This window comes from Centropristis striata, chromosome 12 (genome assembly GCF_030273125.1).
Source record: "Centropristis striata isolate RG_2023a ecotype Rhode Island chromosome 12, C.striata_1.0, whole genome shotgun sequence".
Lineage (NCBI taxonomy): Eukaryota > Metazoa > Chordata > Actinopteri > Perciformes > Serranidae > Centropristis > Centropristis striata.
The window spans coordinates 19,960,012-19,979,476 of NC_081528.1; the positions used below are offsets into that span (position 1 = coordinate 19,960,012).

At 38.3% G+C, this 19,465-nt stretch overlaps 1 protein-coding gene across 4 annotated transcripts in view; it reads left to right on the forward strand.

The window, feature by feature from the left end:
- Positions 1 to 9,029, forward strand: part of LOC131981543 (gamma-aminobutyric acid receptor subunit alpha-2) — a 63,327-nt gene extending 54,298 nt beyond the window's left edge. For all 4 annotated transcript variants that reach the window (XM_059345872.1, XM_059345874.1, XM_059345873.1 and 1 more), the window contains 3 exons: positions 651 to 803; positions 3,981 to 4,183; positions 6,883 to 9,029. In XM_059345872.1, coding sequence (XP_059201855.1) covers positions 651 to 803; positions 3,981 to 4,183; positions 6,883 to 7,191 — 665 coding nt within the window. In that variant the 3' untranslated portion in view covers positions 7,192 to 9,029. The remainder of the gene's footprint in view (positions 1 to 650; positions 804 to 3,980; positions 4,184 to 6,882) is intronic.
- The last annotated feature ends 10,436 nt before the right edge of the window (positions 9,030 to 19,465 follow it).

The following is a 19,465-nucleotide window of genomic DNA, read 5'->3' on the forward strand; positions in this document are numbered from 1 at the left end:
ATTAAGTTTGAATACAATATTTTTGACCTCTTTCAATAAAATGATTGTAACAATGTGATTTATTCTTGACAGATAAAGTGTTTATCTCTCAAAACTTTATTAATCAATCTCTTCCAAACACAACACAATAAAAATGAAACCACAGTTAACAGAGGATTGTATCTGACGACAAAATTATTCCAACTTTATGGGAAACCGTGTATGAAACTATTCAGTATGAATCCGTTGTTGCATTAAAAAGTCTGGAGAAAAAAATAAGCCAGAATGCTCTGTGGCTTCTCTGGCCCAATACTGTTCAAGGTAGTTCAAAAATATAATGTTATAATTTATTATATATCTAACCATTTTTTATGCTCATTCATCACATTCAGGTGTGCAGCAGTACATTTGTGTTTGTGGCTTTATTTCTTGTCCAAGCAAAAGTATTTGTGCATTTTTCATAATTCAGCAGTATAAGCAGAGTGCAAGCTAACAAAACACAGCAGTTCTTAGATTCAGTTGTTTATACATTGATTTATGAATAATATATTCCTTTTCTGCAGACAGAATCCTACACACTGCTCCTTTATAAGTACTCAGATATCAAATGATACATGTGAGCTGCGGCGGTGTTGGCGGTGCTTTAAAGTGACCTGATCTTGTCTCCATAGGTGAATACACTGTGATGACGGCTCATTTCCATCTGAAGAGGAAGATTGGCTACTTTGTCATCCAGACATACCTCCCGTGCATCATGACAGTCATTCTTTCCCAAGTGTCTTTCTGGTTGAATAGAGAATCAGTGCCGGCTAGGACTGTGTTCGGTAAGTGTCCTATTATCTTTTTTTATACATTCATACATATATGTACACATACATACATATACAAGATATATTTTAAAAGGCAGTAATGCTGCATGTTAACCTGGCATTAATGTAATGATGGTTTGTTAAAGTGGGATCTCACACATATCACAGCATATGGATTCTCTCTCTTTTTCTTTTTTTTTCGACTGGAAGTTGCAGAAAATGGTGGGAAAACAGGGCAGAGAGGAAAAAGGAGACATTCCTTAAGGGCTTCAGTCTTCAGATATATTCAGTGTTGGAAGAAGTATTCAGATCCTTTACTTCAGTTAACTCTTAATCAGGCGAAAAACAGTATTTGGTAACTTCAGCTGATATCCAAAATAAAAAATAAAAATATTTTGAGAAAGAAATTGCAAATTTAGTAGATTAAAGTGGCAGATCTACAAGAAAAAAAGTTGCAGCTTTAAGAGATTTAAAGTAGCAAATCTGTGTGGAAAAAGTCACAGATATATGAGAAAGAAGTGGGAAAAAAGCAACTTTTCTCGCAGATTCACCACTTTAAATCTCTTTTTTACTTGTAGATCTGCCACTTTAATCTAGTAAATTTGCAACTTTTTTCTTGACCCCATTTTGATATCCACTGAAGTTACCAAATATAGTTCTTCGCATGATAAAGGGTTAAAGTACTAATACCACACTGTGAAATTACTCCACTGCAAGTAAAAGTCCTGCATTCAAAACAAATTATCCCTACCTTGACAACAGTAAATTAAAGCTTACATAAATGCATCAAAAATAATACTACAATTATATATTTGGATAATCTGCTGTCTTACGCACACTGGTGGAATGTAACTAAGTACTGTACTCAAGTACAATTTTGAGATACTTGTACTTTACTTGAGTATTTCTATTCTATGTAACTTTACACTTCTAGTTCACTACATTTATCTGACAGCTTTAGTTACTTTTCAGGTGAAGATTTAACATAAAAAAACATGTTAAATTAAACATGATTAGACTTTTTTTTTTTTTAATTTAACCTCATAACAGTATATTAAGTAGTTAAAATGAGCCCTGTCTTTACAAAATTAAAGCGCTCACATAAATGCATCAATACAAATAATCAAATAATATATTTAGAATATATAAAACAATCTGAGTGGGTCCATTCTGCATCACAAGTACTTTTACTTTTGATACTTTTGAGTACATTTTGCGGCTGATGCTTTTGCTGATGCTTTTGTACTTTTACTTCAGTAAGTTTTGAATGCAGGACTTTTACTTGTAGTGGAGGAATTTAGCAGTGTGGTATTAGTATATTTACTGAAGTAAGAGATCTGAATACTTCTTCCACCACTATCATGTACTGTATGTTTCTTATTTTTTTTTCATGTGTTCGGTCTCTTTTTTTTAAAAAAAAGTTATTTTTTTTGTTTTTACAGTCTTTAAAATGAGCTGATGAGCTGAAGCCCACACACATTTATTTTGCTGCATTACTTTCCGGACTTGCATCCACTTGGTAATGGAAACTTTCTAGTGGGTCAAATATTTCTGAAATTTGGTCGCTGAAAATGTGCTGAAGCCCTGTGTAGAGCAGAGCAGGGCTCGGTTACAGTGGTGGAAGAAGTATTCAGATGCTTTACTTCAGTGAAAGTACTAATACACCACTGTGAAATGACTCCAGTACAAGTAAAAGTCCTGCATTCAAAACTTACTGAAGTAAAAGTACAAAAGTATCAGGATCAAAATGTACTGAAAGTATCAAAGTAAAAGTACTCGTTATGCAGAATGGATCAACTCAGATTGTTTTATATATCCCATATTGGATAATTATTACTGATCTATTATGTAAGCATAAAATCATTATAATCTTAACATACTGTTATGAGGTAGCCTGGGTATACCCAGACTGCCTTGCGCGCTCGAATTTAATTTCGAACCTCCATCCAGTCTGGAAACCACAGCAGTTTCTTAGCCCTGTTTTAGGGATCCAATCACAGAGCGGGGAGGGACGGCAAGACGATGACGCGTACTGCTCGACACTTGGAAGCTTGTAGTTTTCCGGATCCAACATGGCTGCTGCAGACGCGAAACTCTCTTTAGCTGTAGATGGTGTTTTAAATAGTTTAGAGCGAAAGTTGAAAGACGAAAGGTCTCTCGGCGGCTCCGCTGTCTCCCGGCTCGTAGCGAGATCACCGGTAGCGCCGGCTTGTATCGCCGCACCGGCGAGACCGCCGGTCACCGCCGAGACCGCCGGTCACCGCTGGTGATCTCGCTACGAGCCGGGGGACAGCGGAGCCGCCGAGAGCACCGCAGCAGCTTGTTTATTGCCCATAAAATCAGTGGATGTGTGTGGCTGAATGACATGAGGGGGAATAAAGCGTGAAAATAAATAATCTTGCAGAAAGCGAGAACTGGAGAAGCAAAGCAGCAAACAACACTCTCTCACAGACACACACACAACAAACATCCATTTCTGTTGCTCTACTACGTCATCTGGTATAACTGATCTGATTGGCTAAGAGCTACCTACAGACGCTTTTGATAGACATTCTAAGCGCCCAATAAACGGCTCTGGAGGATCGTAAACCACACCTCCTCTACGGAGAAATGAAAGGGTCCTGGTGTTAGCCAGGCTAGTTATGAGGTTTAACAAATGTCACTTTAATCACTTCACATTCATGTTGTCCATGTCAAATCTGAACCTGAAAAGTAACTAAAGCTGTCAGCTAAATGTAGTGGAGTAAAAAGTACAATAATTGCCTCAAAATGTAGTGAAGTAGAAGTATAAAGTTACACAAAATGGAAATACCCAAGTAAAGTACAAGTACCTCAAAACTGTACTGAAGTACAGTACTTGAGTAAGTGTACTTAGTTACTTTCTACCACTGTCTATGTTGGACTTGTTTGTAAGCTGAGTGGAAAACTGAGCGCACTTTTTAGCTGAAAGAAATACAGAAAAACAGGCTTTAAAAGTCAAGAATAAACTGTGTCCTTTGGCTAAACAAAGAGAACCTGCTGAGCAGTTAAAGCATTAGTGAAGGTCAGTGGTTTCCAGGGCGGAGGAGGCTAACAGTGACCTTCTACTGTAAACAGACAAGGGACAATAACGACTAACACTTATTCTGAGAAGAGGTAAAACAGTGTGTGATATAAAACTACTTTCCTCATCTTCGTTGTGTGTGTTCCCAGGTGTAACCACCGTTCTCACCATGACAACACTGAGTATAAGTGCGAGGAACTCCCTTCCCAAGGTTGCCTACGCCACCGCCATGGACTGGTTCATCGCCGTCTGCTACGCCTTCGTCTTCTCCGCTTTGATCGAGTTTGCCACCGTCAATTACTTCACAAAGCGTGGCTGGGCCTGGGACGGAAAGAGCGTCGTGACTGACAAGGTACAGCGAGAAAAACAGTCTTTTTGACAGGGTCCATTTGAATTACTGATTTCAAGAGAATTCACAAGCGTAACTGTATGTTGAAGAAGCCAATGAGCTTTCAGATTATGAACGTAAACAGCACCTGCTAAATATGAATCAAGATTGTTGGGTTTTTTTGCTTAAAATGTTTCCAGAAACCTATTTCAGGACTGAAAAAGTAGTACAAATATTCACTGAAAGTCAGACAGAACTACAGTCTGCTTGCACAGAGCTGAGAGGAGAGGACAGGAGAGGTTGTAAGGAGAGGCTGTAAAAATGCAAATAGTTAAATATATTCAATATCTGAAGCCCCATTTTTTTTGTTCCAGTATTAATGACACTTGGAATAGTGTTGTATATATAAATTCCATTTTTTTCCAATTTAAAAATATATATATTTCCAGATAAATTCAACTGCCTTTTGTATGATTTATAACATTATAACATTGTTATTCTGCAAAAAATACATTTTGAGTTGTTCCTACTTCTAGCAATGATTGTGCTGATTCCATTGAGCTGAAATACATTAAATACAAGGCCAAAGTGAGACAAATGTAAAAAGACCAAAAACACAATATATGTTGTGTGCCCCTAAATTTGACATATAGTTAATTACACAAAGTGAAAAGGGACTTGGTTTGTTGATATTAGAACCATGACTGTGCTGATTGTGCTGAAAAAATGTCACCCTAGCTAGGTGTTTTTCTATTTTTTTGCCTACTTCAGCTTTAGTATTGAGCCAAACAAGGGCCTGGATCAAAGAAAAAGACATTTGAAATTTGAAATAGAAATTAGTGGTGTTGCCAATAATTACATTTTTCTTCAACTCTTCAGAGAAGTTTGAAATGTTCACCATAAGGATGGAAACACAGTGTACTCTAGTTGATTAAATTCTACTATTATCTAATTGTCTGTATCACTTCAAGGGGAAATATTGTACTTTTCTTACGTTCTGACATCGTGTTACAGGTGTCAGATGTTCATATTAAATGTGGTTTCAGATAATGAAGATATCCTTTCGAACATCATTTCATTGTCATTGTCATTGTCTCATTTTTATTTTCTTGTATGTGTTGTCTCTAACAAAAATGTAGGGACATGGACATCGGTGGAAATATTGTTAATATAGTCTACACACATTTTTAGAATTTTAGATTTTAGAATCGCCACCTTATCGTGGTGGAGGGGTTTGTGTGCTCCAGTGATCCTGGGAGCTGTATTGTCGGGAGCAATAGCTCCTGGTAGGGTTTCCCATGGCAAAGTGGTCCCAGGGGAGGGGCCAGACTAAGAGCGATTCAAAAGACCTCTATGAAGCGGAGCCATAACAATCAGCGCACCTCGCCCAGCACGGGTAAACCGGGGCCCCCTCCTGGAGCCAGACCCGGGAGGGGAGCACGCAGGCGAGCGTCTGGTGGCCGGGCTTTTGTCCATGGGGCCCGGCCGGGCTCAGCCCGAAGAAGCTACATGGATCCGCCGACCTGTGGGCCCACCCCCCGCAGAGTAGGGCATAGGGGTCGGGTGCAGTGTGAGTCGGGCGGCAGGCGAAGGCGGGCACCTGGGCGTGCTGACCCCCGGCTCCAGCGGCTAGCTCTGGGGACGTGGAACGTCACCTCGCTGGCGGGGAAGGAGCCCGAGCTTGTGCGGGAGGTGGATCGTTACCAATTAGAAATAGTTGGGCTCACCTCCACACATAGTGTGGGCTCTGGAACCAAACTCCTGGAGAGAGGCTGGACTCTCTCCTTTTCCGGAGTTGCCCAGGGTGAGAGGCGCCGGGCTGGTGTGGGGATACTCACAACTGGTAAGGATGCCTCCTGGGCGCCTCCCGTTAGAGGTGTTCCGGGCAAGTCCAACTGGTAGGAGGCCCCGGGGAAGACCCAGAACACAGTGGAGGGATTATATCTCTCTCCTGGCCTGGGAACGCCTCGGGGTCCCCCAGGAGGAGCTGGACGTTGTGGCTGGGGAGAGGGACGTCTGGAATAACCTGCTTAGCCTGCTGCCCCCGCGACCCGGCCCCGGATAAGCGGAAGAAAATGGATGGATGGATGGATGGATGGACATTTTTAGAATGGGTTAAAGTTTAGATGGTTAGAATATGTTTTGTGACAGTCCCTGTCTGCAGCAATACATTTGTTTACTGCCAGGAGCACACATCAAGATCTCCAAACTGGGAACGAGCAGACCATCATTTAACTACCCCTTAAAAGCATGTCAACATGTCCTGGTAGAAATCCAAGAATATAAGTATGAACCTGAAAATGAAGATAATTTGTCCCCTTTAAATCTATAATGGCCTGTGTGATCCGTGGCCACACTTAAAGAGCAAAGCTGGTTTCTCCACTCAAAGAGAATTGCTATATTTAACATAAACCAACCAGTATGGTGTCTTATGTGAAATGTCTTATAAATATTACATCCTGTGTGACCTCCTCCTGCTAACTGTAGGTGTATCAGTCCACCTCTGCTTTAAGTTTCAAACATCCTTGGAAGTAAAAGAAGGCTGAAAAAAACGCACAAAACCTTAAAAGTTACAGTGCATCCTCAACTTTTTGTTGATCCATTTTCACCTCACTCCTTCATTAACATGTATTTTAAATTCATGAGTAGATGCTGACAGGTCTCAGGGTTGCTTCTGTCTCTTTTTACAGATTTCACATTAAATCTCTGTGGTCTTTCAACAGAAAAAGGAGAGGGCATCTGTCATGAAGAAGAATAACGCCTACGCTGTAGCAGTGGCCAACTACGCGCCCAACATCACCAAGGACTCCAGCACACTTCCAACTATTGCCAAAGGGGGCGCTTCAGATCCTAACAAGCCCAAAGCAGACGGCAAAGTCCCTGACAGCAAGAAGACATTCAACAGCGTTAGCAAAATTGACAGGATGTCAAGGATTTTGTTTCCCGTTCTCTTTGGCAGCTTCAATCTCGTCTACTGGGCCACCTACTTAAACAGAGAACCCGTTATAAAGGACATGGTCCCCTCTACTTAGAGGCCAGTTTTCATGGGTTCTGGTCTGGGGATTAAGAGACGAACCAAATACCTCCAGCAACTGTGTACACATACCTTTGCAGATTGAAGTCCTGGATTGCAGTGTGATCCTCTATCTCCGCCTGTTTTCTACACCGTCTGCAGCACTTTTGAAAAGCCCGGCTTTTGTAAATGTGTATGTATATTTATATTCATGTTTTCATGGTGACATATTGTGTGATTACTTCGATTAGAGTGCATATTTCCTTCAAAGTATGTTTCCAGTTACAGTATGTGTCCACTGTACATACAGACTAAGAGCAAACACATGAACATGAACACAAACATTTTATTTACTTCTAAATGTGTTGAATTTTGCTGGTAATGCCCACTCTTGATATTACAGTATATATTTTTCTTTTGAGTGAAAGGAACTGATTTTATCATATTTATTTGCCATCTCAGAGTGGCCTGACTCTTTTTTTTCTGTCCAAGCCAATGCAAAAACACACTTGTATAATATTGTTACAGTGTAAAAGTTGTTTTATTATCTGTGACTGCAGGTATGGGGCTGCAATCAAATGCTGACCTCCAGAATTGTTGGACCACTGAAAGCCAGAAAGGTTGTAGGAATTACAGAGGAAGCTGCAACATTAGTGTGCTTGTGCATTTAAAACTGTTCAGTGCTGTTAACTTCAAGTTTGCAGCAGCATCATTTGGAAAATACCTGTGTGTATGTGAATGTATTACATTGAGAAGGAAACAAACAAACAAACAAGCAACAGAATTACAAAAGATGCACACAGTGTGTGTTGAGGTGTTAAGGGATAAGTCATAAAATACACATATTTACATGGAATCACAGTTGTTTTTATTTATGAAAAAAGGTGATATTCAGTCAAAAAGGTGCCATTAATAAATTGACCGTGCGCAAAACTCTTACCCTGAACGATCCTCGTCCAATCATACCTTAGCAACCGTTACTAAGAGAAGAAGGTCCATCAAGCTCTGAGCTCTGAGCAACAAGGTGAAACGGTCTGACACCAGGTACCCCCAGAGTTTAGAGGGAGGAGTCGTTTTTTGCCCTTTTCCAAAACTCAAAAAGCAAGAGGAGCACTCCTAACTATGGATTAACCAGTGTGGGAGAGCCCACTCCCAACTTAATATCTCCGATATCAACAGACACACATATCTTTGCTCCAAGTTTAACATTTTTTTAGCTGTTAGATAACCCAAACCTATCAACTAGTATTCTTACCACTACGAATGCAGAACTAGACCAACAAACACCGTGTGTAAATTTAGCATGCTAAGATAGCTAGAAATGTTGCTAGGAGCTTAACATTATACAGCTAATGCTAATAGCTAGTGTCACTGAATCCCACATCGACCCGCTGTGTCATGCTATGATATGTTTCTAATTAACTAAGTCGGTGTAAAACTAGAGTCTAACTTCAAACAACTCCAAAAACACTCTACACTTTACACTAAAACAGCGCTGGTCTGCTCCATGGCTGCTGACGGTCCTGGAATGAATTGTAGGTTTATATGTGTATGCTGTAAAGCAGCAGCATGACTGTGAAACGCCCTGGTGCAAAACATTTTCTTTGGCCCTCCCCTCTGGCCTAAAAGCACAGGCATGCACACACACAGGCACACTTTCACTTTACTAAAACTTTCATTATTATTGTCAATATGGAGAAGCTAAACGAAGACAAACTTAAGGAATGCTCATCAATAATTTGAGTCAATAAAGATATAAGACTTAACAGCCTAGTCAAGGATCCTACTACAGCAGCAGTAAAGATAAACCGCTCACCCAGTCACTTGTAGTGATGTGCTAATGAAGCCTCATGGACCATTTTCTTTATTTTCTGAGCCCACTAGATGGGGCTCTTGGTTAATAGAAAAAGGCTCAAGCAATGGTAATTGAGTCTGCTTTTAGCTCTTTGCTGAACAGAGAGCTCCTTCTATTGGACTCAGAAAATAAAGAAAATGGTTCATGAGGCTTCATTGGTACAATACTAGTCACTTGCACTAATATCATCATCATTCACCATCACTGTGCATTGGCAAACAAATAACAATTATATTTTGCATGAACTTAACATAATTAAGAGAAGTGCTCACATGATGATGTTGCTAAATGAACTAGCGACCAGCTGGCGTTAGCCTCCCACTGCATGTTAAGTGACAATCCAACTGTTTTGCAGAGCTTTCCTCCTGCTCACCTTTCTCCTTACTTTGGTGTGTCCCGCTTTGTGTTTCAGCTCACTGAACATGCTTCTAACTTAGATAGCTAACTATTTTTTTTTTTTTTAAATGTATTTTTTGGGGCTTTTTCATGCCTTTAATGGACAGGATAGCTGAAGAGAGACAGGAAGCAGGGGGCAGAGAGAGGGGAATGACATGCAGTAAACGGCCGTCCGATGCGGGACTCGAACCGGGGCCTAGCATTACACTGGCTAAACTGTGATTAGCAAAATTAGCATAATTATCACGCAATCATTTCACCTCATCATTTCACCTCATCATTTCAATTTTTCAAGAACAAACAAGAATATTGAATGAAATCAGGGAAAAAATATCTTTATTTTTCTATTAAAAATCGGAAGTTTAGCAACATTTGAATTATTACTAATAAATTGTTCATAATTTCCAAACACACCGGAAGTATGACACTAATGGTCCTAACTCATAAAGGCTCATAAGAGCAGTAAACCTATTCATGAATATTTAACAATTGTTTACTTGCAGCCAATGAGATGGGACCCTCAGGCTACAGTAGTTACACCGCTGCTGTAAAGTTTGTTAGTGTAGGCAGAGTTTAAGAAAAAAAATACCACTAGTATTCCTTTTTTTTTTTTTACCAGGAATTCTTCTCTGAAGTATCTATAAACTATAATACTGTAACTATAAAAATAAACTATAAAAATAAAAAATAAACTATAATAGATCGTCAACTGAAACATTATTAACTGAAGTACTTGCAATTTAAAATGTTCGAAAATGCATTAAATACATTTGTGAGCTTTATAAGAACACCATATAAAGCTGACAGCCCTGACCAGGGATTGTCTGCTCAGGTTTTACAGTCTAAGCAAAGAAAAATGCCTATTTAAACATCCAACACACAGAGCAACGTTATCATCACACTCGACTGTTGTTTTAGCTCTGTTTTGGTCTCCACCAACTGCTGAGGGAAACATCTGGGACTTCAGATGTTCTTCAGTTGCCAACTGTGTCTGTTTGTCCCCACTGGCTATTGCTAGTGCTAACTTGGTTCATAGTAAATTACAACCGATAGCTGGAATCAAGTCCAACACGCATATTTTACGAACTGACCAGGTTGTCGAACTTCTGCACTTACTTTTCTCCAATAAATAATAGTCATAATAATAATAATAATAATAATAATAATAATAATAATAATAACTTTATTTATATAGCACCTTTTGACCTTCTAGAGTCCATGAAAGCACCGGCACATTACTTCTTAATGATGCGAAGACATAAAAATGAAGCAACGTCGAGTCTTGCCATCAGCTTCCCTCTGAAGTTCTGGCTTGAAACTCCATGCCAGATTTTTTTAGTAATAGTAAAAGTAAAACCGGAGATAATGTCAAATATATTTAGTATACAAATATAGAACAAGAGATTATCCTCATTTTACCTGTTATATGAAATATTTGCAACCTGTATTCATATTTGCAACATTTAAAATTCTGTGTATTGAAATATAATTTTCCAGATCAGATTTTATGTTTTCCTTTGTTTCTTTTGGGTTCAGCATTTTTATCAAGTAAGTCAAAAATTAATTATCAGGACATATAAGTGAGGTAACGCTGAAAAAACTGATACCAACACGGCATGGTAAAGATTTTTTACCAGATTTTTTAAAGGACATAATAGCCGAAGATTTCAGAGGGCTAAAAACATCAGTTTACAAAGTGCTTCCATAGAGAGCAGTTAATCACAACGAGAATGATGCCATAAGGCTAAAAACAATTCTTGCATTAAAAGAAAAACAATAAGAGACAGAGCAGGAACAATGACAAGACATTATCAGATCCACAGAAAATAACAGGAGTAAAAAAAGTAAGTAAGTAAAAAGGAGTAGTAAAATAGAAAGCATTACATAAAAGCAAGTCTATAAAAGTGGGTTTTAAGAAGTGATTTTAAAGAAGTGACTGACTGCGCGCCTTATCTCCATTCAGTCTCTCTATACACTATGAGGTACTACAATCATAGAGCTCTGGTTGCCTACAGATGGTTACATCTGTTACACAACATTTTCAGCAACATTCAGTGACGTCAGGAGAATCAGCACCATATATTTTGCATCATTTCCATCGCCTCACACAAATCCACATCTATTCCTGTTTTTGCATTGACTTTGTATGTAATGGCATGAAGGCCGAGTTTCACAGATAGGTGGTAATTTTCTGCAGGTGCCTCATTATGGAGGACCCATTTCACCTTGCCATACACATATTGTTTAGTGATAAGTCGTATTAATAATACAAGTAAATTGAATCTACTGCTAAAAATACAAGGGATTTATGAGCCTGAACAACATTTACACAACAAGTACAAGTACACTATTAACAATTTTTCTAATTGTTTTATATATTTTTATTTTATACTCTAGGTTATATTTATGTATTTAAGCAAGGTTAAATTTTAAATAAATCATTATGCTAATTATGTTTTACATGCATACAAACTAGGGATGGGAATAATATAATCGATGATTGATTAATCGTTAAGAATTTGGTCGATCACGTGGAATTTTTAATCAATCTGCATATTTTTTTAAATATTATCTCTGACTGCGAATCAGTATCACTGAACTGAAACGCGTTCTGCAGCCGTACATCAATCAGCCAATGAGCTGAGAATTAAGTTGGATAAAGCTACAGTTTGCAAACTGAAAGTTGCAATAACAATTACAAAAGACACAGAAATACAAGAGTATTAATTTGAGCAAAACTAGCTTACTTTATCAAACCTTGCTAGAATGAATTACTGAGTTTAATTTGATCCAAAACTTATTTAAACACCAAACACATTTAAATATGAAGATTACTAACCTCATGCCTCCTTGACATTATTTTTAATATTTAATTTCACTTGATTTAGTTTTACGATCGACAGGAAGTCTCTTTTCATCTTTTCACAATAAAAGTGTCTGTTATCAAAACAGGCTTTTGCATAGTACTGTATGTATACACTGTAAAAAATGTTTGTAGAAATTACAGTAAAACACTGTCAAATTACATCAGAAATGGGGCGTAAAATTAGAAACTGTATATCACCATAATAGACACTTTTTATTACCGTAAATCAAAGAATAGCACAACAATTTAACTTTTACTGTCATAAACTGTAGGAAACACACAGTGTGCTGTAAAAATATAAAAATGTTCATGTAAAGTCAATGGAAAGTCAATACCATGATGTCACAATGACACAATTACCCTTAAAATAACGTGAATATTCAGTCTAAATTACAGTTTTTGCTGATATTACATTTAAATTTATGGTAGAAAGTATGAAGTTATGGCAACCAAAGCTGCCAGTATTTTACCGTAAATTAAACAGATTTTTTTTTACAGTGTATCTTTTATTTTGCCCATGTATGCATGCAGCAATTAATCAATTAATTGATGGTTTCTTCCAAATGCCCCTAATTCCCAAATACAAATGCCCCTAATTCCCTAATACAAACTGAGATAAAAATAATGTGAAAACTGTTTAACATGTGTACATTACAGCTTCTTTCTAAGCTTTTTTGGCTTTCGTGTGGTGGGAGTAACTCTGGAGGACAGTGTGGATTTGTTGGTGTCGTCTCGAGCACCATGGCAGCACTAATCAGCATGTTTGCCATTACAATTTTCACTGATTATTCATATCCAATGTCTGGCTATTCACAACACATTTCATGATCCCACAAGCTATTTTGAACTAATTACAGATATGACAAGGATAGGACTGCAAACACAGGACCGTTCTGTGCCAACATGAACTCCAGTGAATCATGTGTGGATGATAGTCATATCCTTCTGCCAGCTATTCTTTTGTACAATAAGCCTGAAATGAGCGGAGGATTCGGGACTAAATTCATATTCATTTATTTTTGTAACATGATATTGTCATAGATTTCATCTCATATTTGTTGTTTACACTTAACTCAGAAGCCATATACAGTCATCATGTCATCCATCAGTAACAAAACAACAGGGACAACTAATGATTGTACTTTATGAACATATGGCACTGTGTTGAAAAAATATATATGTATAAACCTATTTTGAATATGCTCTATCACAGTCTAGATGCTTTATGTCAAGAGATCACGTCCAGCCCCATATCAGTAGCCATATATGGTACTCTGTGTTCTTTTTTCTTCATAAAAAGTGATGGGATTTAGCTTCACATCAATATTTTCAACAATCTTTAATTTCATTTGACTGTTGAATCAAACTTTGCATGACGATAAAATCTAGCATTTTTGTTTGCTTTTCACAAATTCTGTTGTTGGTCGGATATATAAGTTATTTTTTCATTCAGATTTTCTCCAACGTCCTGATAGAATCTTAAACATTCCAGATAAAATGATTGTTCACCAGGTGGATGCTTGATTCAGTGCACAGTTTCTAATAAAACACATATCATTTCAATTCTTATATCTAGTTTGTGCCATGTTTTTCAATAACAGCTGACCTAACCAAGAACTTTCTAGCATAGTAATGATATATGATAATGATATATCGGCTGACATATATATATATATATATATATATATATATATATATATATATATATATATATATATATATATATATATATATTTATAAAGATTCCCTTATTAATTCCACCAAGGGGAAATTCAAACTCAGCCATCCTTTTTTACCCATCATGCTGAGGAGCAGTGGGCAGCACATTTCTGTCTGCCTGTGGAGCTGTGTGGGGGGTTTGGTGCCTTGCTCAATGGTACTTTGGTCTTTCACTCCTGGGATTAAAACCCTCCAGTTACAAGACTGATTTCTTACCTCTAGGCCAGGGGTCGGCAACTTTTACTAACAAAAGAGCTATTGTTGGACCAGAGAGAAATAACAATGAAGATGTAACAGCCTACTGATGCTAAATTAGCCTACCAACATTACTAATAACTAATAATGAGCATTTATTCATATGATTTCGTCAGAATGCAGCGAGGAGCAAAGTGTAAATGAGAGGCTGGACACCAGAGAAATATCTCAGGAGATTTGGAATTGAAAGCTCTTCTGGCCAGAGAAACTCAAAACTAGACTGTGGCTCAGTTGGTAGAACAGGTTGCCCCCCGATCGGAGGGTTGGTGGTTCGATCCCTGACCATGGCAGCCTACATGTCGAAGTATCCTTGAGCAAGATACTGAACCCCAAATTGCTCCCGATGCTGCTTTCATCGGTGTGTGAATGAATTGCCAATGGTGGCAGGTGGCACCGTTTAGGGTAGCCTCTGCCACCAGTATGAATGTGTGTGTGAATGGGTGAATGACCGCAGTCTGTAGTGGCTTTGAGTGGCCGCAAAGTGATAAGTCCATTTACCATTAACCAAGTTGTCAAAATGTAGATGTTAAGGTGCCGGGCTGTAGATGTTTAATACAGTTTATGGGCAAACAGAAGTAACTGTTCATGTCGTCATGAACCACACAGGGCCACAGGGAGCCACTGAAGATGGCATAAACAACCACATGTGGCTCCAGGTTGCCTACCCCTGCTCTAGGCCATGCCACTTATATTTAATCCTCAGCAAAAACAGGCATTATGTCAAAACTTGATCCCAGGCTACGGAAGTTTCTGTCTTATTTAAAAAGTTGCCATCTATAAGTAGATCCTGTTAAAAAAATTCAATTCTGCTGTCTTCACACTGTGAAGCCATGAGTGACTCCGCTGAGACGAACGGTCATGTGACAAATATTCACTGAATGTCAGACAGAACTGCAGGCTGTTTGCACAGAGCTGAGAGGAGAGGACAGGAGAGAAGAAGTTGGAGAGAGAGGTTGTAAATATGCAAATAGTTAAATATGTTCAATATGTGGAGCCCCACATTTTTTCCACTATTCATGACACTGTTTATATAAATTACATTTTATTCCAATTCAAAATATATATATTTCCAGAGAAATTTAACTGCCGTTTTTTATGATTTATAATTTCTTATGATTTCTGCACAAAAGAGAGTTGTTCCTACTTCTAGCCATAATTGTGCTGATTCCATAGAGCTGAAATACATTAAATACAAGGCCACAGTGAGAAAATTAAAAAAAATAAAATAAAGACCAAAAACGCCCTGGAACGGCTCGGGGTTCAGAGGGTTAAACATACATTATTTAATCCATAGTTGCTCAAAGTGGCGGCCCTCAAAATTTGACATAAAATATGTTAAATAAATTACACAAAGCAAGTAAAAAGGCTTGATTTGTTGATTTTAGAACCACTCAATAATGTGAGCTTCTCTCCTTACATATAAATAAGAGAATAAACTGGCAGCAGCCCAGTGAGCTCATGGGAGCGTGAGAGAGGCAGCTCAGCTCCTCTTCAGCAGGAGAGGATGCTGTCAAGCAAGCTACTATCATTACCAGAGTGTATATAAAACCCACAGAAAGCCCTGTGGCACTGAGCTGTAATGCAAAGCTCGCTCAAGTTTCATTTTCCGGCCTGATCTTTCCACCACTCGAGCACTGCTGCGCTGCACAGACCCCAGTGTGAGGTCTCCATCGCCTCGATCCAGCCGAGCCTGTTCCCCCGCTCAGAGGCTGCAGTCTGACAGCAATCAATAGTGATGGATGTGAAGCCGGGCTGCTTACATACATGTCTGGGAATCTTCATAATTGAATCATTTACAATTTGTCCAATCAGAGCACTTAAGAGTTAGTTATTTATGTACAGATGAGTTCAAGTCTTGTGATAGTTTCAAGCTTTATTGCGTAAAATTAAACGAAGTATTTGACTTCTACTTTGATGATGATCTAATCAGATTTACATTCTGGAGACAGAATGATATATAAGAAATCCATATACAGGTGCATCTCAATAAATTAGAATATCATAAAAAAGTTTATTTATGTTAGGAATTTAATTCAAAAAGTGGAAATACCACCTTATATAGATCCATTACACACAGAATTAAACATTTCATTTCTTAATTTATTTAATTCTTCTAAGTATATTGATTATGGCTTACATTTAATGAAGACCTAAAATTCAGTGTCTCCAAAAAAAATTACAAAAGACGATGTTGGCCTCTGAAAAGTATGTCATCTGACTCAATACTTGGCTGGGGCTGTTTGACTTGAACTACTGGAAATAGACTTTTACATCATATTCTAATGTATTGAGATGATCCTGTTTTTATTATCAAACTGCTATTTCCCCCCACAGATCAGGTTCCATTGCATCAAACACCATCTTATTGTAGCATGGATGGATTACCGAACTGAACTGAAGCAGCGCAGTCCTCCTGCAGCAGTCTCTCCCAGGTGCAGAACCGGAGTCTGCAAATTGCTTTTTGTATCGGAGACATGCAGAGTGAGGGGACATTTGAGAGGGCGTGGCCTGAGACTTTCCCAGTGGCGTCTTCCCCCTAAAGGAAACTCGGCTTATTTAGTTTGCACTTGAAAAAAAGAGAGAAATATTTAATTTAATTAATTTTATTTAAACTTTTATAAGTTTTAGTTTTAGTTTAAGAAGAAGTGGAAGAAGAAGTTTATTAAAAGCTCATGCTTACATCATGCATGTAAAGAGTTATAATAAAACATTTCAAAATGCATGTGCAACTCGGTTAAATAAAAGTCCTTTGGTCCAGTCATATATTGTGTCATTGTAGTTTTCTTAAAATCTCGTCTCGTTCTCGGCAGGAAGTGTTGTCAAATCTGTTTCGTAGCTCTTCATGTAATCATTAATTTGAAATTGGCACATCTGAATGGAACACATTATTATTTACACCTGTGCTCTCCAAAATGAGTCAAAATATGATATCAGCCATTAAAAAGCTATATTAGGTAGTAAAGTAGGGGTGTGACGATACACTCAGCTCACGAGACGAGACGAGACACCATATTGAGAGACACAATCCTTGGAGTGTCTGTTAGTCCAACCAAACGCTGAACAAGACATTTTTAATAAACAAAATGTTCAAATAAACTGTCAAATAAATATAGTGTGAAAGGGTCAAAGTTATGAGACCAAACCGTAAACGTTCTTTAAAATTATTATTTTTTTTTTACTTTATTGACATGTTGTCGTGGATACGCATTGCTCTGCTTCTCTCCTGATGATGGCTCACCTTGTTAGTGACCTGTCAATCAAATGTAGCCACGCCCCATATCATACAATTCTTTGTCTATTTTCTTCTAAATGGGGCCATTATTTAAACTATTAACATCAAATTGTCTTGCCTTGTCTTCTCTCTTTACTAGTGATTGAGACCATAGCGTTGTCCTAAAAATTTTTTGAGGAAATAAATCAAGTGAGATGTTTTCTCATTTTGTATTGAAATGAATGGACCAAAAAACTGCAGCCGCCGTTAGCGCCCCCCCTGCTGAGTTTATTGAACCTTCTACCTGGAACAGGCCCTGGACTACAAAAAGGGGAAAAACAAGCACAGACAAAAAAACAAAAACCAGCTCCAAAAAGACTTAGACAGTTACAGAGTGAAAAAACAACCAGAGAAGTACGGTGGCCGACAAGGGTCAAACGGACGGCAACGGCCCAATACGTCTCAGTTTGAGAAAACAGCTTCAAGTACAGAAACGATGCAAAATCACAAACTCAAACACAAGTCTAAACGAGGTACAAAACGAGGAACGTGGTGCAAAAAACAAAGACAAATGCATCATCATCATCAAACGCGCTGCAAATGGAGAAACAATCTGCAAACCGAGAAACGATCTGCAAAATGGGAGACTGTGATAAGAGGGCTTTTTAATGTATTATTAAAACGAGTGTTTTATGTCAAGCAGGCTAATCTACATGCAAACATATATAAACACATATATACATATATATAAAATCAAGTAAAAGTCACATTACCGTTCCCGCTGTATCTTCATACACTGTTGGGATTCAGTCAGCTGTTCTGTCTCTCTCCATCCCGTGTGTCTCTCTATTGAGCTGTTACGCTGAGGGCGCCCCCTGCAGGTTTGGAGCATGCAGCGTTTTTCGTTTGCAGATCGTTTCTCGGTTTGCAGATCGTTTCTCCATTTGCAGCTCGTTTGATGATGATGATGCATTTGTCTTTGTTTTTTGCAGCACGTTTTTTAATTTGCACCACGTTCCTCGTTTTGTACCTCGTTTAGACTTGTGTTTGAGTTTGTGATTTTGCATCGTTTCTGTACTTGAAGCTGTTTTCTCAAACTGAGACGTATTGGGCCGTTGCCGTCCGTTTGACCCTTGTCGGCCACCGTAGAGAAGAGACACAAAACATCATCAGAAAGAGGCTAAACATCAAAGTATATGTTGGTGGTGGGGGCCTTTTGCATGTCTGTGCCCATGGACTCATTGTCTCATGATCCGTCCATGGCCAGAAGGGACAAATCTCCATGCTGGTCTTGTACACAAAAATGCCCATGGTTTTTATGGTTGTCTGGCATCATAAACAAGCAGTCTTTACAGGCTTTATCTCTAAAACAGGAGGCTAGTATGTCAGTGGTGTTGTCGAATGACCCGTGAGATTATTTAAGAACAGCTTGTATTATCTTTAAGACAGACAGATTATTAGGTCTGGGACCTCGAATGCAATCTCAAATGGAAAAAGACAAAAAAAAAGGGAAAAAAAGAAAGAAGAGATGATTACATGACAGGCAGAAACTGGGGCTAATGGAGGCTTATTATCTCTGGTTGCACAGAGAAACAGTAATCTATTCTTGTGCAAGAGGTGGCTTCGTTGTCATAGCAACTGATATCCATTTTTATCCTTCATCTGACACGTTCAGTAGGCGGGACTTCCGGCTGTCAAAGCATTTCCAAAGATTAAAATAATAAAAAAATAGGTCAAGATAGTCATCGCCCTTTAATGCTTTTAGGTTTTGTTTTAAATGTTGATTTCTCTGTGTTATGATTATTATTCTGAATGTACTCCCTTAGACAAATGGTACACTAAATGATAAAAAAAAAGACCAAGATGACTGACAGCAGTGTACTCAGCTTTGCAACGGTTGTTAGCTTGATAATAACATTTCGGTACACTGAGGAATAACAGTTTAACAGTTATTTAAGCATTGGTGGTGATTTACTCGCTTTCTCTGACGG